Source organism: Corapipo altera, unplaced genomic scaffold (genome assembly GCF_003945725.1).
Source record: "Corapipo altera isolate COAL_440 unplaced genomic scaffold, ASM394572v1 53, whole genome shotgun sequence".
Lineage (NCBI taxonomy): Eukaryota > Metazoa > Chordata > Aves > Passeriformes > Pipridae > Corapipo > Corapipo altera.
In genome coordinates this window covers 9,137,052-9,159,918 of record NW_020884900.1, presented here as the reverse complement: position 1 = coordinate 9,159,918, position 22,867 = coordinate 9,137,052, and the positions used below count along the sequence as shown (strand labels likewise).

Sequence of the window (22,867 nt, the reverse complement as noted above, 5' to 3'; positions counted from 1 at the left end):
CTGTGGCTTACCTAGTTGTAATTCAGACTTGGGGAGATGGGTTGCTGTAACTATACTGGTTATAACTGCAATTGGAATTCCATTAAAAATAAAGACAAACTTGATTTAAATACTTAAGGAGGGGGATTGAATTAGGTTTCTTTAAACCCAAATCTGTTCAGGTCAGATTTTATACATTTTATACATTTTCTCCCTATTTTGTTAATTCCACTGTGTTGATGATATTGCTACAACTTCATTTTGCAAAGCAATGTTACACTTGGCAAAGAGTTCTCATACACACAACTTTTGTTAATGTCAAACACTTATTTAAATAAAAATATAAATAAAGTCATGGAAGAATGCAATTAAATGGCAGAAGTGATTTTTAGGAAACCCAGAAGACAGAGCTATAGCCCTTGAGATTTCCTGGCCTTTACTTTGCAGGATCTGAAAAACAAGCTCTCCTATCTGTCTCTCAGTACTTTTATGTTGCCTTTCCAAAGAAAAGGGAGTTGGATGCAGGCCTGAGTTAGATCCCATAGGGATAGTGTTCTGTACCTTAAATTACAATCAGATGTATTTTAGTTCAGATGAAGTTTTTAGCCTAAAATTGGTAAGAAGCCTAATTATTTGACCAGGTTGCTGTTTACGTAGACCACTGTAGAGCAATCTGTCATTTATCCACAGCTGGCAACATGTTTCCCTTGAAAGGTTTTTATTTTGTCTTTGGAACAGTTTTTACAAAATCCGTCTCTGTTCATTAAATGAAAAACTAAAAGATGGTAGAGATTGCTATGGAGATAAGATGTTATATAAACTGTTCATTCTAATTCTTCAGAATGTAAAAATATCAGAGAAGCTTGGATGTTTACAGGCTTTCAGTTGTTCAAGGTACTAGTAACTCCACAACTTGTTTAGGATTCTTGTGCCCTTTGGACTTTTATTGTCAAGTAGTGAATTGTGCCCAGATTTTGAAATCAGTCGTGTATTTGATAGACTGGAGAGTGTGGAGTAAAGAAAAAATAAATACATACGTTCTCAAAGCAGTGTTTAATCTATAGACTCTTCATTATATTATTTTTTTCAGTCCATAGAATGCCTAGGATGATCTGTTACCTGAAGTATGCAGGCTAAAAATACAGATATTCTGTGATTTGAAGCATAATCATATGGATAAAAACTGGAACATTATACTGTTTCAGTATTACACCTTGTAGAGTGTCTTGGTGGTGGTGTTCTAGATAGGACTGAGATGATGTTTTATTTGTCAGACCTTCCTCAAAGTTGTTTATTATTGTGCCTTAGACATTATCTCTGGCCTTAAATTTAACACTTGCTGCTCATGCTTAAATATTGCTATCATTCACTGAGTTTTGAGAACAGTTAGTAAAATTACTTTTAGGCTTATAAAAACCAAACATACAAAACTTGTTTAATTAGTGCAAAGATTAAGCCTTTGTCTAGTTAGTAGACTAAGGAAACTGTAGGGGATCTTTACATGGCTCCTGGAACACATTCCAGGTTGAGGTAACATCTGCAATGCTAAATTCAAAATGGCAACCTTGAAGTCTTCTTCATACAGAGTTGAAATCAGCATTCACTGTTTAGTAGACAAGTAGTCATTTGTGGTTGAGTTCTGTTTATTTTGTTTCACGGTTGATACTTAACTTGAATGTTGATGTTCTGAGTAAAGAAAAATATTTTTGGGAGAGGAGGGACAAATAAAATACATATGTGGAAATGAAACCCCCTAGGTTTTTCCTGCAAAACAATAACAACTGCTACAAAGTCAGCATATTCAAGACCTTTATTGTAAATAAGGTAATCATTTTTCAGGCAAAGGATTTCATTAGTCTTCTAGCTGTGTACAGAGCCGTCATACTGAACTTCGGAATTAAACAGCACAGTCTCATTGTCTCTATTACTATAAAGGGGCATTTAGAATTATATCACGTTTTAAAATATGAACATTAGTCTTAGCTACCATGGGAGAGTGTACTACATGGAATGCAGAGGTAGGGAGTTATGCTTAATTTTGGCAGTCTGTGCTAGGCATATGCAGATTTTTTTGTCACCTCTTTAATACCTTAATGGAAAAGCAGTATTTCCCAGAAGTTTTTATCTGTGCACATGTATGACAAATGTGGGTTGGGGGAGACTTTATAGGAACAGCGTGCTTGATGTGGTACCTAATATGAAATTAGTAACATACATTGATTTGTTTGCATGCTTGCAGGGATTCTTCCTGACGGTGTCACCGGAAGCAGTATTAAAAGTGGCTACTCAGGCTTCTGCCAACAACAAGATCTTCAGCTTGAATCTTTCTGCACCATTTATTAGCCAGTTCTACAAAGAGCCTATGATGAAAGTCATGCCTTATGTCGATGTTCTTTTTGGAAATGAAACGGTGAGTCTTAAGAAATTAACTGAAGTGTTCATATCCCTTGCACCGAGGTATTTGTGTCTCAGAGCCTCCTTCCCCAGAACACAGCTGTGCCAGGGGAGGCTCAGGCTGGACATCAGGAAGAATTTATTCACTGAAAGGCTTGTCAGGCATTGGAACAAACTGCCCAGGGAGGTGGTGGAGTCACCATCCCTGGAAGTGTTCAAGAAACAACTGGACGTGGCAGTTAGTGCTACGTTAGTAGCAGTTAGTTGATGGGGTGGTGATCAGTCAAAGGTTGAACTCAGTGATCTTGGAGGTCTTTTCCAGCCTTTATGATTTTATGATTCTGTGATTCCTGCTGCTTTTTTTATAGAGGGAATCTGACCATATTTTCCATCACTGCAAAATCAAATCTGTGGTCACTGGACTGGGATATTTCAATAGATGTCAAAGATGTCACTTGACCTGTTAGAGGTTTACAACCTGCTTATTCTCATGGGAAATACTCAACAAATTGGCTGCTTTGGAATAACTGCCCATGTGCATGATGTACTCATCCTGAAGTTAAGTCTACTGGAAGGAAACATATGAAGGGCTACTACTGAGCTTCTGTAACTTGATTCCATACCCATACTACTGCTATTAATAGCATTTTCTGTGATGAAGACAACTCATTGGGGAGAAGTGGAAGGAGAAAACTAAGAAATAGATAATTGGTTTAAAAGGTTCTCGATGATTTTATGGTAGATGGACTGGCAGTCCGTCAAAGGAGGGCTTATCTTTGCTGTGCAAGTTGGCAAACAGATTGCATGAAATTCTGCCTGGAAGTCCGTGTTAATAGATGAAATTAATTCAGATTTCACTCATCTTAGTGCTGTCACTTTTGATTTTTTCCCACTTTAGAAAGTGTTCTTAAATATTTATTAGTTTGCTCAGCAGGAAAGGGTTGAGAAAGCCTTGGAAAGTGTGACACACCTAAATGGAATGTGGGTTTGTCGCTCAAGATAACTACATGAGTACAGGAAAATTATGGAAAAGCAACTTACTCCTGTCAGTGGTTATTCCTGATTGTGACAACAAGGACTTGCACCAATACAAGTCAGTCTTTAGACTGTTGTCCACATGTCCACATTAGGGACTAGCATTGTTACAGATATGGGACTTAAAAAATTTAAAAATAAGTATTTTTAAAACAAAGAAAATCACAATGTTTTTAAATGCAGTGGGATAAGCGAAATCTTTTTAACTATAGTTAACTACACAGAATAAGTATTTTCCAGACATGCTGCTATTCCTAACCGTTGCCTTTATACATCTTTCATGATACAGTCCTCACAAAGATGGTACTGAATATTTTGATTTAATAGCAGTGTAATATCGACACAAAACGTCTTATCAGATTTCACAAATTACGTAATACTAAGTCCAGCCAATTTTGGGGTAGATGGGCTTTGTAGAAACTTCTGGGATTAAACCTTGCTAGTCTTTAGTATAAATACTGCTGCATTGACCTAGTAGGATAATTCAGATTGCAGTGGTTCATTAGGTGCTATTTTTTATAGGTTGTTACATTTTGTATATTTGTGTAATTTATAGGCGATAGTCCGCTATAAGGTGACATGCAATTTTAGAAATTATATTCAGTCTACATAAATGTCCTGTGTCATTTCAGTTTCTTACGACATTATTCCCCTGCTGTCATAAAATATTGGATAGGACTGTTGTGTTTGTTAAAGTTGAAAGACTCCCCGCAATATCTGAAGCATTTTGGTGTCTTTCAGGATAATAGATGCTATTTAAACTTTAGTGAACGTCCTTAAACTTGGCAGTACAATATATATTAATACTTCAGAGTAGCACCCTTTTTGCTACTTATACTAATCATGGAACCCTTGTCATTTTTTGGCCTCTGCTTCCTGCCATATAAGCTGGCTGTTGCTTCTTTTGAGTTGTTGAAATGCTGTTTGCGGTGGTTTTTTCTCTTGTCTTCCTGTGTGACTTGAAACCACACTTCTAGTTTGGAGTAGCTGCTGTGTTTTCTGATTGTCAGTATTTCTGCTCTCTGCATGTGCTTGTTGGTAAAGAGTGGTTGCAAAACTCAAGAAAAAGCTCATTCTGGCATGTCGTGCCTTCTAGTAGCTTCCTCCTTTCTTGATTTCAACTACCAGTGTATTCAGGACTTTTTTTGTGTCTGTGTGTGTCCTGGTGGGCAATGAACCACTTCAGCTAGCCAACACCAAATTTTTGCCCATTTAGTGTGATTTTCTTTTTCTTTTTATTAAAATTTCCATCAGTGTAAGCGCACAAGTTAATATATAAGCAAGGCATACTAAGTGTTGTGGTTGTTACTTTATTAGTACAAACAATACTCTTAGACACAATTTTTATTCTTCCCTATATTTATCTTCACTCCACATTATAGACCAATACAATTCTGTTGTTAAGCACTGAGCTGTTTATTTTTTGAGTAATACAAAAACATTCAAGTGCAGCAAAATTCCAAATTGCTGCCATTCCTAAACTAAAAACAATTGGCAAAGTGATTTTAAATTACATCTTCTACTTAAAAATTTACATCTGAATGGAGATTGGTTATTTCAAGTTTCAGCCAGATGGTAATTAAAATGGGCAAGTTATAAACCTCTCAGAATAAATGTTCTGGTTTAGAATGTAAATGCCAGCATACCCTTTACTGCAGTGGAGTCATGGAATGCTGTGGTAACAACTCAGAACATGTATCAGTTTCAGCATTAACTCAGTGACCACTGGTGTTTTGATAATTTATTTAAATCCCTTTTATAACTACCTAAACATCTTGCTTGGATTTTTGATATTTATTAACTGTACTTCATATAATAAATTTAGTACAGCACATTCAGAAAAGGAATAATTATATGGTCATTGCTACTAACCAATTAGGGTCATTCTGCAGTCATTATGTAGCAATACATGACTGGAGAACTTGATTATTGTCATTGCTTTTAATTTTTATTAAATTAAGGTTTTTTTAATAGTGTCATTTTGCAAATGGTTCTTAGCAGTAATACCTTCCAAGCTACCATAATCAGTGGATAATTAACCTGCCAGGATTAAGCACACTCTACTTTGCCTTAGGATGCTTAACTCTCAAATAAGGTCAATTATCTCCTGATGATAACTGCTTTGTCACAAGTTGCTGCTTAATTTGGCTGTAAAAGCTCACCTTAGAATACATATTTTACAACTCAAAGTAACTTTCAGTAACAGAATGGTCAAAGGAGTGAAAGCTTTGCAAGTGACATGATTACACAGAGTTGTGGAATGTTTCCTGCACAGAAATTATACTAGGCAAGTGAAGGAGACTAAATTTGTATATATTTCTTTCCCAGATCTCTTTCCATTTTCCCAGTTAGGGCTAAAGCTTGATGTCTCTGATATACTTGACCCATCAAAGTCAATAATGGGTACAGGAATCTGAATTCAATTTCCAGTCTCCCCAAAAGATGTGAGTTACAATGGCGTCTCCTCAGGGAAGGAACTACTTTGGGGGGAAACAGGCTGTGTATTTTTGGATGTGCAACTGGATAGCAGTTTCTTCAGAATTCAAGGGACACTGCAAGACTTTCATATGTTTCATCCCTGCATATGGCACCAATTCATGACTCAGAGGAATATTTGTTCATGTTGATGCGGTAAAGATCTTCTGGGTTCTCTTGCTATGTGTGGGCAGGGCATCACTGAGAAATTTTAGAATTTAGAAACTTTAGAATTACAGACATGCTGAGCTCCTCATTTAGGGCTTTACAGTAAAAAGCAAAAGCCAACAATGTAACTTAAGGTATACAGTGTAGAGCCATCAGTAGAAGTTGAGGAGGTTATGTAGAAGAGTAATTGTGAATTTTTCCGAAGTACAAATATAATAAAACTAAGATAGCAATTATTCTTGGAAATTAGATCCTCATCCTCTGTACTGTAATGAGTTGTTACTTCTAAACACCCAGTTTCTGAACAAATTAATTACAGGATTGTGAGCTGAAGTTCTGCAAAGACAGATGCATCTGTGAGCTTGTTGGGAAATTGATGCTGGTGTGACAGCAAATGCACTGAAAAGAGAGCAGATTGTGTGCAAGACTTGTACATTTTAAGAAGCAATAACAATAGCTTTAGTGGTGGTTAGGAAGTTAGAAATCCTGGGCTTTGAAGAGATGGGTGCCTTTGTATGGAATGAGATATCAAACAGGTCTTGTCATCATTTCCTCTTCACAGTTATACTGAAGGAGTACATTGTGCCTCCTTTATTTAAAATATTTTCAAGTGAGGTATCAGATACTAACAGAAAGATCCCTACAAATATAGGTGGTTTGGACACAGTCTTTAAGACCCTCTGTAAGCCTTTGTAAAGGCAAGTCTCTTTAGAGACTTGCAAGACTCTTTAGACACGGAAAATTCTCTTTAGTGGCTAGGAAAAACAGTAAATATAAAACTGAGGTTTTGGTGAGGTAATGTGCTCCTGATTTTAAACTTGCAGTCAGTCTGTAGTTTTGTGCTTATTTTAACCAGGGGAATGAGTGGAAATGCTGCTAAATTTTCTTGCATGAACTATGTCAACACGGTAGGATTTATACCTAAATGACAGTTTCCAAACAAACTGGTCTATTGCCTTGCCGTAAACAACTTTCACTCCACATGCTTTGATATATTACATTAAGATATGACACTGCAGACAACCTTCAGTGTCCCACCTGCAAATTTCCTCTGCTTCATTATCACCTGGGACCAGACTGATACCTACAGGCTTAGGAATCTGCCCACAGCCCACAAGAATCTTGAATGAGACATAACCACTTTCATAAGATAAATAAGCCTCATGGTGATTCTTTTCAAACTAGTGTGCATTCATAATGGCCTAAGTGAATTGATTTGAATCTACACTGTGCAATTGCTACTGTTTCTAGACCTAGCATATAGCTTCCCACAACTGCCTGAATGTCCTGTCACACTGGTGAGTTGTCTGATTCTGAGGAGAGTATTAAGAAATAAGAGTCAGGAGAAAATCAGGTGGCAGATGTAATTTGGTGTGCGGAAGAAAGGAAATACAGTTTGACTTTCAATAATGAAAGAGAGTCCAGCATTTCAGTCTGTTCTTCTGTATCAGATGGTACCAAGAAGTAAAAAACACAGAAAAGGATGGCTGGTCATGCCATAAATATCACCAAATTGATGTTTCTGTTTGAACTATTTACAAGTAAAGATTTACAATTATTTTTAAATATTTGAAGTTATTGGTAGAAGGCAAATACTAGATCATATTTGAAACTGAGTATCTTGAAGAGGCTTATTTTACTGTACTGCTAACTTGCATGTTTGTTACATAAGGAGCCCTTAAAAAGCATTTGTTTTTTAGCTTACTGGACCTGGTCCATTTTCAGTCAGTGGTTGTTTGCAAACTGTCATCCTTAGGAGTTCAGCCTTTACCTTGAGCTTCTACATCTTTATCCATTTGGAATTAAGTTTTCAAAAACATTAATCATCTTAAATTAAATTAAGTTGGATGTCAGTGTTTTGCATTTCAGTTTATATGTGAGCATTTTCTTTTTCCTTATGCTTTCAGAAGTTCTTAGAAACTTGCCCCACAGGTGAGGGTAATTATCTTCAGTTCATAGGCTGGGTGAGAGACTGAGGTTTGCACAGTTCCCTACAGGGAGTCTGAGATTCAGTTAAGAATCGTAGTCAGATATTCTGACCCAGTTTGTTAAATACACATGGGAAAATATTTTGTAAGGAGACATCTCATCTTTCCTTCTGTTTTAACAGGTAGAGGTTTTTAGGGTCAGCTGCTGCTGGTGTTTGCTTTTCTAAACTGCGGTAAACAGATAGTATTTTCCTTTTATAAATCCTACATTTAGGATTTCTGCAGTCTTTAGAGGGAGCCTGGGAATTAAAAAGTGTAATTCTGAATGGAGAAAATATAAATATTATTTTTCTTTGATGTCTTTGTACAATTTGGAAGCCTATTTCCTGGTGCAGGTGTTGTGTTTTCAATTATGGGACAGCTATGGCATTGTAATATTGCTCCTTAATTCATGAAATTAACTTTCTCAGTTTTGGAATATCTAATAAACTGTGGCTATCTGAAAAATGAGAGCATCTCTAGCACAAGGGAGGTGGATAATGTCAATGGCGTGTTGCAAAGATGTGCTGTGGGAAGGATGCTGAAACAGCCCAAGGCTATTTCAGCTGCAGACACTGAATCTGCTTCTCCTTCTTTCCTCTCTTTTTTTTTCCTTTTTTTCCCTCCCATGTGAACTGCGGTGGCTCTCTAAGATAAAATGCTTTTAAATCATTTCCCAACCTTGCAGCCATTTCTGATAAAAGCCCTGTTATCTGAAATGATATGAATCACTGTGGAGTTAATCATACCTTATACAACAACATATTTTGTTGTGATTCATTCTGTCTCAATTAATCATCTTATTTATCTACATTGTCTCAGCTGCTGCACTGAAATTCATGAGTAATAAGCAAGTAATTATTTTAGTATAGTTTACCTAGTACATTATGAATGAAAGGAAAATGGAGAGCCAAGTATTTAAATTTATGTATAGCGCTGCTTTCAGCTAATGCCTAGATATTTAAGCAATTTAGGAATCCTATCTCAAAAAATGGCTTTCCAGTTACAGAAAACAAGCAGGTATTTAGAAGCAAAGTTTATACTTTCCAACAGACTTCACTTCTTAAAGCTAAAAATATTTCCTGATAGTCTCTCGGAATGCTTAGGGATATTTATCCTTCCTTATACTATGCAGTGTTGAGATACTTTTAAGATTGTGAATACTGGAGAGCTTACAGCACAAGACAGAACATGTCCTGTGAGAAAGGAAGGCGGATTCCACTGTATTTCACCAGCTTGTGTTTTACTGACGATGATTGATAACCCTTTTCACTTTGTAGCACTTCCCAGAGCATCTCATAACACTTCATAAACATTAATGCTCAGGATAAACCAAAAAGGTGGGTGTGTAGTCTTGTCTGTTTTACAGGTGGACAATTGAAAGGTTATTTGCTGAAGGTCACACCAGCCAGGAACAAGCAAAATTGAGTTCTAACTTTTTTCTTCAATTAAGTGTCCTGAGATGTTGTCAGCTGCTGGCTACATTTTGGACAAAACTCACCTGTCTGGAGGAAAAGAGGTGTAGAACTTGGCTTTTCAATGTAATACTACTGTGTGTCTCTGACAGCCTTTTGAAGGTAAACTGCGTATGCCTTTTCAATAATCAGATCACTAGGGCAAAAAATGTGTAATATATAATATCTAGTATATAATTTAAGAAACACAGAAAATAAGAGAATAAAATTGAGTTATGCAGTTGATAAGAACTAGAAGAATGGAGGCAGAAATGTTCACAAAAGGTTCTTTAAATCAGTGTAAATTCAGAACAGTGCAATTTCACAGATATTTGCAGATAGCAATGCAGGTGAAATATGTAAGTTATAATAAAGGTTTGTTTTCCAATCCAGCTAAGGTTAATTCAATGCCTTCACATTTCAAGCTCTGTTTAGGGCAGATGGAGCCAGTTTCTGATTCAGAGTATTGTTAGGACATGCTGAAGTCTTTTGTGCCAGCATATACTGGGGATTCTCCATTGTTACAGACAGTCCTTGCAGTGGACTGTCCATTCAGTGCCCTGTTATCCCCGTGGAAAGCATCTGATGTGAGCTGACAGGTGAGCTCTCCCCTGTCCTTATCACATGATGTCATCTACCCCCTTTACTCAGATTCAGCAATTTTATGTCCATGGCAAGAGTGAATTCGGTGGGCTGGGCTACTGTTGGATCACTGAGCTGGCCCAGCTTTCCCAGGCAACATGATCACTAGATCTGACTAGATGAGAGGGTAGTACATGGTGGTATAAAGGACTTTGAAAGGGAAAGCCTGCTAACTTCTCTGTTTCATGAGGTCTAGCCAGGCAATGCTGTTAGGGTCTCCCAAGCCATACAGCAAAGAAACACAGTTGGGGTCATTGGCTGACTTAAATGCATAGTATTTACAGCAATATCCTTTTTTATTCTGACTTATGTTATATATGCAGCCATTCTAAATAGTTTTATCTGCAGGTATTAAGTTGAATGTTATTATGCATGGATGAGTTCAGATATTAGCTGTAAATGTTCTTGGACAGTGGATTTTATATAAAAGAGACCTTTTTTACCTAAAGAGTATGTATTGATACTTGCTTTGTTTATAAATTTGAATCTGAACAAAGTGTTCTTGAAAGGGGAGAAGAGGGAAGGATAGTCAAGGAATCAGTAATAAGACTATGATGATGAACAAAATTTTGGAAACCTACTTTAGGGGTTTTGGAATAGAATTGGCAATATCTTTATTATGTTAACCTATTTTTCTATAATATTACATAGCACTATTTTTTCAAAACTACAGTTTTAACCTTGGTCTTTTATCATGTTATCTTTCTCCATCAAAATCTTCCTTCACTCTGTTTATATAGCTCATATAATATTTTTGTTCCATCCAGACTGTTTCACATCTGATTACAAACCTATTAACTAATTTCATTTTTCTGACTTTCTTCAACGACAAAGAGCAAACCTAGGCATTTGAACCTCTCTTCTTTCTAATTAGTTATATAACCTTCCGTCACTGGGGTCTCTACTGTATATTTTAAAAGAATAAATGTAACCCATTGATGTTTCCTTAAGACTACTGAAAAGTTGCTATGTATAAGTAAATTAACACAAAAAAATTTTTTCCTTCATGTATTGACATATATGTTAAAGGCATTTAGAACTGATTTATGCTAAACTGTTACTGATTAAAATCTATATTTTAATTTTTAATTAGAATTTAGAGTAAAGACATTAGAGTTTACAGTATGGGACATTTTCATTGATTAAATTTACTAATGATACAATTAAAACGTAATTTATCCCTCTTGTAAATGGCATTAAATGGAAAGCTAAATGTGCAATATATTATGAAGCATATGCAATGGGTCATTAATGTATGTAAGAGTTGCAAAAATATTTTACTAATTTCTAAACTTTTTTCAAAGAGTTGCCATAAAGGCAGGAAATAAGCTTGTAAAAGAATTAGAAAAAATGCAGCTGCAGATATCTAATGTATCTGAAAGATACATAAAAGCATCCATGGTTTTCCCAAAGGCCTTAATTGATCTCCAAAACCTTACCTTATTTATAAAGTTAAGCCACCCCATTTACAACAACCTTTAGGTGACAATTTTGCAGCCACATGAAAGTGTCTCCTTAAGCTATATTTTCAGGTTTAGTGGTTGTATTCTGACTTACAGTACCATTTGTTTAAGTACTGACCTCCCAGGGAAGCAACATGGAAAAATTGCTTTGCTCTATAGGATTTTGTTCTAAGTTAACAGAACTTATCCCTCCTGGTCATTACATTTTAATTTTTTTTAATTCTCCACCAAAATGATCCACAAAACCTTTACTTTAATGAAACTGCTGCTAATCCATGTGTGATAAGTAACGTTAAGTCAACCTTTCTTTGACTCCTCATATTCTGTGTCCAAACCAACAACATATGCAGTCACATTAGAGAAACACACATACATGGCTCACTTTGCTTTCCATGCTAAAGTGGTTTCCAGGTGAAGGAGCTTTCCTCTGAAGGAGAGAATTGTAACAGTCTAATGGTTGGGACAATTGAAATTTTGTATTATATAAAACTGTGTGTTAGTTGGTTAGTTTTCTAACTGTGCAGAGGGGGACTCCCTACTCTGAACTTGAAATTCAACAAACAGTTGTGTTCCTCATCTTCATTTGGAAGCAACAGTTTCTCTAGTAGTACGTTGCTTCCTTCCACCCACAGCTAAGGGGAAGGACTTCCCCTCCATCCTTACAAAGGAACTGGCCATCAGCATCTGCTTCTGGTCCGAGCCTTAGAGCCAGCTGGTTCTCCCTGCTCTGTAAGGACATGGGCTGTCCTTGTCAAAAAGCAAAAACCTTTAGCATTTGAGAGGCCCACCTGAAAGCAATGGGAAAGTGGTACACCTTCCAATGGAAGACCCTTAGGATGCCCAATTAACCTGTGCTTTGTGATACTTTTCAAACTGTTCTTCTGTTATCAAGGTACAGCCTTGCTAGGCTGTTTGAAGATATCCCAAATATCTCTGGAATTAGGAGTTTTATTTTAATTTTTTCTGATGCTAAAGATTGATATCTCAATTCAAGGGAAACATTATTTTTATTGAGAAATTGAGAAATTCTACTTCTTCATCTTGATATTACTGTCCTTTGAGTCAAAACCAGTCTGCAGGTCAAGAGCTTGTTCATTTCTCTTTCCCTGTGACTGTCCTTCTGAAGGATTCTATTTTTGTAAATCTGAGCTATGGACAGTATCTTTGATCCCTGGCAGGTAGGAGACCTCACAGAATTAGGTTCTTTTCAGGATCTCTTTTAATGCAGTGTGTTTCTCCTCTGGAATTCCTCTGAGAGACCAGGGTATTTTTATCTTGTCTGTCGGACTGCTGACCTATCCAGGTTGTGCAAGATTCTTTCTTAAAAGAACTGGAATTTTCATGAGAAATGAAGTTGTAGCCATAAAATGTGTTGTTGGGGCAGTCCTGATTGCTCTGTAAGGAGCACCTTCCTGCAACTGGAAAAATATCTGAAATTTCGTGGAATTGCAGGATCTTTTACCATCAGTTTACCTGTTTTTCCCTAATTTTTTTTGAAACATGTATGACCTATGTGGATGGACAGTCAGATGGTCTTAACACACAGTATTTGATATACATGTTATTTTGGAACAGCTATGATTAACATATCTTTTTCCTCTTGTCGGAATTTCTACTAGAGCAGGAAATACATCTGTGAGTGGTCTTGGACACATACCAGTTTCAGATAAATGGATCAGTCAATTTAAATTCTGCATATGTAGTTGCCAAACACTATGCATTTGATTTGAACATCAAAGTAAATGCCAGATTTGGATGGAGCTGCATCTTGGTATATGTGAATTACGATAATGAGTCAAACTACTGAATCTCACTGCTCAAAAAAGAACACTCATCATCTGGAACCAAATATCTTTCTTCTAGAATCTAAACTCATGAAAAGAACTGAAGAAGTAGACAGCCTTATGCTGGCCAGTTGTAACCCATCTCTGACCATGTGTTATCTGAAAGGTGGGTGGACACACTTCGGAGTGTTCTGAAGTGTAGAATGGTGGCAGGTGGACCCATTATTTAGAGTACACCATGGAAGCCATGAGTTTCAGGAGTCTGTATTAACTCTACTTGCAGATGAGTTCCTTTCATATTTCAGACAAGAACTCTGTGTCTCAGGATGAGTGGTGCATGTATATATTTCAGTGGTTTATGTGTTACAGATATGTTCTTGGGATAATGTTTAAGTTGGCATGGAAGTGACAACGTAACTCATCCCAAAGTTATCTTTTATGGTAAAGATATCAAGTATTTTAGGGGAGAATCTTCATTGTAACAGACTTTATTCAAACAATACCTATTCATTTTGCACATCTTCCATTTGAGTTGTTTATTTTAGAAAGTTAAATGTCAGTTATCACTTTTTAACCAACCTTTACCTCTACCACTCTTAACAGGTTCTCTTTATTTGTATTTGGAATTTAAAAATGCACTGTGTAAAATACTGCAACATAAATTAACAGAAGTGAGTTACTTTGGAGGGCATTTGCATAGATGTAGAGTGAGAGAAGAGTATGTACTAGGTTAATGAGCAGTGTTTCTAGACCAGGAAAATGCTTAATTCAGGAGTAAGCTGTGCAGACATTCTGACTTGTGGATGTTGTTCAAGGTAACAACTTTTAGAACAGTGTCTCATGTAACAAAACACAAAGCAAAGCAAACCTCTAATTTTTCTGTTTCAAAATCTTGTATGTCAAGTGATACAGTAATGATTTTTTTAGGTGTGTGGAGAGAATTGGGCAATTTATACAATATGTGGAAAGTTTTCTAATGGATTTTTTTTTCATTAGAATTGAAAAAATGTTTTCAGTGCTACTGTTTTGTTCATCTGTTAATAAGATCTCTTGCAATTAATCCTTGTTCAGGATTATGAGTAAGAAAAATTATACTTCATGTAGATAAAATTCACAAAAGTAGATTTGAAATATATCCAATTCATCCTGCAAACTGTTTGAAATGTAACTAATTTTGTCTCTGTTAAGCTGCTCCAACAGTGTTACTAATTTAAATCAACATCCAAGTAAGTTACGATGCTTAACCTTTTCGTAACGTTTCCTTAACTACTTTTTTTTTCTTGTATATTTCTTGCATTTCATTCTTCTGGAATCAAACACATCATACCCAGCCACAGCCAGGGGTGCAAATTTGGTATAACTCTGCAATGTTTTCTTCTTTCAATTCCACATTTTCAAACACTTCTGTGGATCTTAGTTGCCCGTCACAGCTATGTGGAAGGTATAACAAGGTCTTGGGCAGTACTTATGACTGAGTTACTGCTCTCTGTCACCAGCCAGCTTCTGTGCCCTCAGCTGCCCCAACCAGCCATCTTTCTGTAACAAACCATCCTGCAAAAACCATTTGCACGTTCCTGCTCCCAGTAATCTCTCTGCAAATATGAAATGCCTCCTTCGTATTGTACTGGCTAGAGACATAAGGTATGCAGGGCTCAGCCTGCATCAGTATCTTTGGTCCTTGGATGGCTGTAAGTGGAACACTGACAATATTGAACAGGGGAGATCCCCAGCTTGCCAGCAAGGCACACACAACTTACTGCTTACCTCCAGGATATTAAGCCTTACATATGTGTTTACCATTTATCAGTAAACTATTAGGGGATAACTTTAGAAGATTTCTAAAACATTGTCCCCTGAGCCTCATACAACTTCCTGACCTTGCAGACAAAGGCGTATGAAAAATTGTATCAATAAAATGGTTAAATTCTCTAAAACAGTTTTTCTCTGAAACGTATCATATGCAGAATATATGATGGATTGGCATGTTAAAATGGTTTTGTGGAACCTTTTCTAAGGCATCTCGTTTGCAAATTGACTATTTGAATAATGTGTCTATCCCAAGACAGCTTTTCTAAGAAATCATGTGTTCTTTTTTTCTTGCCTATCTTCTACCTTTATTTTTACAGCAGATAACTTTATAGATGATGTTTGGAGTTCTATACACTGTACAAAACAGAGTAAGAGGCATGTCCTGTCCTGAGAAACTTACATTTTAAGCAGAGATATCAAACAAAAGACTGGAGAAGTAATGACCAGAGAGAGGTGAAATGTCATAACAATGATGATATGCTTGTTCAGTGCCATTAGACAATGTAGCTAGGGTTTTTACTCTGTAGTCTCATATATCAATTTTTAAAAGAAATGCAATGAATGGAAAAGAAAAAAAAGTAATGATGGTCTATGCTAAGGCTAGATATAGGAGTCCCTTCACTATAGTTTTTTTTGTTTGCTTTCCTAAATATTATAGTCTTAAATATCATACAGAATTAAGGCAGTTCATGATCAGTTAAAATTTCAAATATTTAAGACAGCAGTATTTAAGATTAACTGTTTTCCATTTACTGACTGTTACTTGGAACCGAAAGAATCTTATATTTTTATAAGCATAGTAAGCTACACTGTTTTTCTTTAAACTTTAGAGTATGAATTATATTCCTATAATGACAGCTGCAGGGTGGAATGTTTTAACACACTGGAGTGAGATATATCTTGGACACATTCTTGGTATCTTAAGTTCAACATGCTCCATATGGTGCCACTGAGCCAGTGATTTTGAAGAAAACAGTTAAAGACTGCTGAAACAGCGTAAAATACAAATTAGTCTTTGCTGTATAAGTAAAAAAAATTCACTGTCAATCTTTTCAGCTTTCTGCATGAATACTTCCAGCAACTTTTAATAGTAGTCCCCATGTTTTAAAACAACTGTTGAATTCTAGCAGAACAGAGTGAAAGATTGTGGGCTAAGAATACACTGATTGTATTATGCCTAAGTCTTATGCAGGAGAGCAAAGGGAAAGGAGGTTGGGCTTCCCTGTATTGCCACATTAATCTTTAATGTGGCAGCAGGGATTGTGTGATGCAAGATTTGTGAAAGGTTCGTTGCTCTTTGTTAACTTGGTCCTCTGTAAGCACAAGAGCGCCATGAAAGAGCTGTGTCAGGGAGATGTCTCTGTCCTACTGTTGAGAATAGTAATGATAGAGTATCCTATAGTAAAACTATATAATAACTATTGTTATTACTTAAATATTTTACTGTTTGGGGTACTGAATTATCTAGGAATTATGTTTTCAGAATGCTACACTTTTTTCATGTATGTTTTCGTTTGCAGTATCAAGACAGGTAGGAGTTAATGTACGAATAACTTGCTTGTCTATCTTTTAATGTAATTGGATTTTTTCAGTATAAACTTAACCCTGGGTTTTCTGAATTTATATTCATGCTTATGGATTTCAAAATTGTTATAACATACTTGCAGTTATTAATACTGAAATTATTGACTCATACCCTGATTTTTGCTGTATGTTGGTGATGTTTTTCCATTGTTATTAGTAATAATATATTGTTACATAATAATTATATATAATTGTAGTTATAGAATGTGTTAATAATAATAATTTTTATATTATACCATAATAATATCATCATCATTATTATCATCATTAGTACGGCTTTTTTAAAGCAACATTCATGGACTCCAAACAAAAACCCCAAGGGTTAAATAGCAATGCAAAAATTCTACCTCTCTCAACCTTAAATCATTTTGTATTGGTGTTGGCTCATAAGAACAGGTTTTGAAGTATAACAGAGCATAAGACAAACAGCCACAGTACACCAACCTGTTAACCTATGCTTGTGTACCTTTTCTATCAGCAGAATAGCATAATGAAGTGAGAGCATTACTGATGAGTGAAGCCTCTGAGGAGGTGATTTGTGGAGTTATATTAATGTGAAATTGCACATTACAGCCTGAGTTGATCTAGGAATTTACTGCTGGAGGAAGATGGAGACCTTGCTCCCTATTGGCCCCCATTTTCAGACTTGTAACTTCTGTCTCAAGTTCCCTCTGTACAGCATAGCTAAGGCAGCAGAGACATAGGGGATATTTTAAAGTGAAGGTCCAAGAGTGTGTGGCCACATGATTTTTTTGAACAGGGATGTAATTTGAGGCAGTCCATCTGAAAAAAAAGAAACCAAAATACAGTTCTTGGGCTTCTTTTTTTCAGAGCAAAATTGTTACCGTCTATAAAATCATGAGGCAAAGACTGACAGGTAACTAGCATTTTAATGGTCCCATATTAGAGCTACCTGCACTGTTGTAGTCCCTCTAGATATAATTAGATAAAAGAATCATGAGTAGTCTGTGTGAATTTCCAGCTTTAAATGTAACCTGAATGTCAAATTTCAAACAATGATTACTTATGACATTTGTTAAACCTTTTGGGGTACAGTCATCGTGTATCTGTGGTAAAGGACCTAGTTGCCAATGTATTCATAAATAAAGTTCTTGTACACTCTCAGAAAGTACATTCAAAACATGTACAGTTTTGACACAGTATTTTTCATAGTAAACAGAGGTCAAATATTTGCTTTTAGTGAAAAACAGAACTTAATATTGGCATTAGAGTCATGACCAGAACATCAATTATACATTAAGGTGGATACTTTCTCATCATGCATAAAATTAGCACCTTTTCTCTTTTTATCTTGCAGCAGCTGGACTCTCTAGTTTAAAAAGGTGTCTGTTGATGTTGATCCAGTCACTGGACATACACTGGTATATGTTCTATTAAAGACTTACTCAGCTGTACCTCCCTCACCATTGATAACTGTGCAGGCTTTTCAGTCTCCATGGCCATCCTAATCCATATGATATGATGATATAATGCAGCTGTCATAAAATACTATCCCCTTTATTTCAGAAGCATAGAACTTCCAAGCCATATACATAATCTAACCCAAGGAAATGATCCCAAGGGATCCACTTGACCCATCAGTGCTGCCTTCATTCTCTGCCATGGGTAGACCGGTCCCTTTGTTTCTCTGCTCAGCAGGATTACAGTCCTGGTCTAAATTGGAAGACAACTGTGCTTCTCTGAGTATCAGTTCACTGTCACTATGTGTGAGAAGCCTGTGTTAAGCTACGTGTTAAGCTTGCATTTCACTGTTCCAAAACGAGTTTGTGTATGAAAGATGTAACAGTGGTGTTATATTGCTCTGCTGGCACAAAAGGAGGGCCTCCTTAGGCCAAACGTTCTTTATGCTGGAGAGCAGAGCATGAAAGGAGACCAAAACATTTTTCTGCCCATTACTGCTATTTGCTGAAGGAGTTCTTTTTTAATTGCACATCTCAGCCATTGGTGGATTATTTGAGGAGGAGACAAAGAATAAAGGGAAGACGAGAACATCCATTGGAGCTCTCTTCCTGAAATTGGCTCCATATTTCCCAGAGATGAAGAGATTTCTTAGCGTTTCAGACCTTCCACAGCAGCTCAGCCTTGCCCGAGTGCAAACCTGGGAGTGATTTTCTTTATCCAGGCCAGAAGCCTGTTCATAGTTTGCTACTTACAGGCCAGTAAATTACTTCTTCAAAAAGTTCCTATTTTGATAAATTGATGTGCTTGTGTGTTTGCACTATATTATGTAAGAGGAGCCTTGTCATCTTATTGAAATAATAAGGCATTGAGAGATACCAAGTATTTATGGCTAGATTTAACGATTTTAAAGGAAGGAAATTATTGCAGCCCCAGGGCAACAGTAACTTACATAGTGACAACTTATACATGTTTTATGTACCTATTTACTTCAATGTTCACTACAAAAGTGTAGTTACCATAGCAATGACCATGTCACCAGATTGCTTTGCTAGTTCTGAAATACAAAATACCCAAATGCCACCTGAACTGTGATTATTTTCTGCACAAGTACTGAAAGTAGAAGTTGAGAGTATCACACACTTTTCTAAACAAACAGTTACACACTGATTTACAGAAGGCTTTATGTTGCAAATGTTAGCAGCCCTAATATTGTAAATCCTAGGCTACCAAGCTGAAGGAAAGCCTCAGTGGCTTCTAGCAGCAGAGCCTCCGCTAGTATATAGTTAACCTCTAGGCTCCTGTGAAATACTGGTACTTACCTACAATATTTCAAGAAAATAATGTGGGGTATTCAGGAAGACATCTTCTCTAAGTGTGAACTCATAAACAAAGCTATCTTTTGGCTAATCACAGGTTTTTAGTTTTAGGTGAAACAGCATCACAGAAAGTGGTGTGATTTTCACCTGCTGCTTCTTTGACTTTAGAAATAGCAAATTTATGAAGCATTTAGGTAGTAACTTGTATACTTTGGTGTGCAACTCATTAACACCAGTAGAATTGAGAAGCCAAGTACTAGATTTTCAAAATCATCATTAAGCACAGTGGTGAGTTATCTCAATATGACTTGTGACTGCGGGCAAGTGAAGATGAAAAGTCTTTTATCCCAGTTCTAGACTGCTTCTTCTTATATTTGAGTTATGTTTTCTCATTTGTGAGATGTGAGCTAACATATAATAACATGTACATATGATAATTGTGAATACGGATATTTGAAGAAAAGCAGTTTATAGGACTGCAGACTTAATCCACCATTTCAGTCATTCTCCTTTAATAAAGACTTGTCTGTACAGAAAAATTAATCTGAACTGAGATAGCACATTATTTTAAGCACAACAGCTTTAACTGAGATTTGTATTGTGTCCATTTGTGGACAGTCTTATGCTGGAACAGGAGTGGTTTGTTCCCATTTAACTTACTTTGAAAATGTGTTTAACTAAAGAGGAACAGGGCACATGAGTTATTGAACAAACATGTCAACACTTAGAGCCAGCCATTAGCAATTCCATGTGAAGATGCAAAAGTATAATTGATCTACATTCATGCAATGGTTGATCTTGTCTTCCTTGCATCGTGTAGTGTCAGAATTCTTCCCACAAAGAAGGAATCTCACTTTGCTGGGTAGGAAAGTGGACATGGTGCTGTTAGGTATTACATTTATCTGTAGGGGTTGTAGTGAAGAGCTAGAAAACTACTTTAACTGGGAAGTTTGATCCAGCCTGCTTAAGTCCTTGAACTGGAGGTGGGCACCCAGTGGTTCAGATTCCAGCTCTATTTAGCAATGCTGCTGTTTAGACTCTTTCAGTGTGATCAGAGACCCCCAGAGGAAAATGAAGTCTTAAATTAGAAAGAAGGACACTTTTTTGCACAGCTTCAGTGTTGACTGAAAAGTGTGTAAAATTTTTTTTTAAAAAAGCCTCTTTCATTGTGTTATAATTCTTAACCATTAATAAGCAGTTCTAGCTACTTCAATTTTTATTTGGATTCTCTTTGTTCTCCTCTATTTCTGTCTCAGAAAAAACCCCCGTGGTATTTTTATGTTTCTCTAGGAAGCAAGTGGAATTTACAAATAATCCTCTAAGTGCATAGGTGTACTCTTCAACAAAAAACATTTGAACTGACCCAGGACAGGCAACCTGCAAAACTAGATGATACAGTTTGCTGGTGCTTCAAGAGTACCTTAAGCTGTGTGATCCTGCGTGAATTACCATTGGCTGGTATCTCAGGTAGCTCTGAGAGCTCTGTGACGCTCCACTGCCTTCTATAAACATACCCAAAGACTTGTAAGGTCTCTGACCTTTGCACAGACATACAGCCACTAGTCCCTATATAATTTACCAGATAGCCTTCAGCAGTGACCTGTCCATGGGGAGGGGAAGCTCCAGCAAGTCAATGGTGTATGACCACCCAGCCTCATACTGGTGGGCACGTGTGGTGGGAAACTTTGTCCAGAAAGCCCCTTGTCCCTGCAGCTGATGGGCTGTGTGATTGATTAAGTAACTCTGTCTATGTCTCACCTCTTTTACCACATACTGCTTTCATAGTCAAAGGTATGTTTGTTCCAGCTGTGATGTTAAAAAGTGTAACTCCGTTTACACCTACAGGGATAGTCTGGCTGGAGTGTTATTTATCATTACTGACAAATACACTCAGTACAGAAGGAAGCACATGCACCTTGTGTATGATTAAAGGTGTAATGTGCATTCACATTTGTTGGCACTGCAACAGCCTTAGGAATAAATCTGCTTCAATTTCTGCACGAGGGCTGTCTTTCTCCTGCTAAAATCTGACATCCAATTCTTGTTCTGTAGCTACTCGAGTATTGTATTTCTTCTCTGTTCTCTTGCTGGTGCAGCCACCCGGTGTGGGGTGGATTCCATGTGTGTGATGCTCACACACATGCTGCTCTGCTGCCAGAAGCAGAGGACCTAATTTTTTGTGACATGAAAAGAAACTTGCTGGTACAGTACATTACTAAATGCTGGAGACAGACTTCATGAAATGGGAACACCGCAGGGGAATCTGGCAAGGAAGATGTGTTTATGTAACTGAATTGAGTGTTGCAACTGCCATCACTTAGTTCCTTTGGCTGCAGTGAGCGAGTTGTGAGAGAAAAACAATCCAAACAGAGATCTTCAGATGCTAAGGGCAGCTCTAATTACACTCAAATAATTAATAAAAATGAAATGCAATATTATTACAACTACAAATACCATTAATTTTTATACATGATCATGTGTACCAAGCTCATTGATAGGAACGCTCAGGCTTTTGCACTTTTATTTGAAGTAAATATTGTTTGGGTGTCTTCAGCACATTCTGATATCCCAGGGAGATTCATGACACAAGAGTAATTGCACATAACGTAAACAAGATCTACATTAGTTGGCTCTTTTACTCAGAATCCTTTTCCAAGTCCAGATGTGTGATGTGTAAATGTTAGTAGAACAGAGTCCTTATGAAGTAGCTTTATCAAATGCAGCTAGTCTTCCAGCAAAATGGAGAAAATATAAATTAACACTCAAGGCCTTGGTCAAATCTGGTGCATAAAATTTTATGGTTATATTTATGTTCCATATGTGCTTTGGACAAGTGCCATGTTTGTAAAAAACTGCTTCAATATTATTTTTAAAAGTGACACTTTTAGCACAGTATCCTCTGCAAACTGTTCACCACTCGCCATGTAAGCCAGCCAGGCTCCAAATAAACTGTTCATTTTCATGGTCTAAACCTAAGATCAAAACGCCTTTTAGAACATGGTGGTTTTCAAACCATGGCATGGTAGATGTCATATGTGACTTTTTGAAGCATAATTCAGAAGAGTTGGTTAACCTGAGTGAAAGAGGAACATGCATGATATAAAAATCTGACAAGAGATAAGAATTAGGAATGTCTGCTAGTGCCGAATATCTGTTCTGGCTTGTCTATAACATAATTAGATTTTACGATATTATATGAGCACCACATTCCTCATAGCTCTTTAGAACAAAAAAAAAAAACAACTTCAAACCAAGGAGATTCGACAAATTTATGCCACTTTTCTGAGGTCGCAGGCTATTCTTTCTTCATTTCCCTAAATCCCTAAATAGCTGTCTTTTAAAATAAAACTTCCAATGCAGCATCTGGTGTGCTGT

The 22,867-nt window shown here is 36.7% G+C and overlaps 1 protein-coding gene across 4 annotated transcripts in view; it reads left to right on the top strand.

Annotated features, from left to right (window-relative positions):
- ADK (adenosine kinase) overlaps positions 1-22,867 on the top strand; it is a 278,307-nt gene that overhangs the window by 195,466 nt on the left and 59,974 nt on the right. For all 4 annotated transcript variants that reach the window (XM_027649559.1, XM_027649560.1, XM_027649558.1 and 1 more), the window contains one exon: positions 2,219-2,389. In XM_027649559.1, coding sequence (XP_027505360.1) covers positions 2,219-2,389 — 171 coding nt within the window. The remainder of the gene's footprint in view (positions 1-2,218; positions 2,390-22,867) is intronic.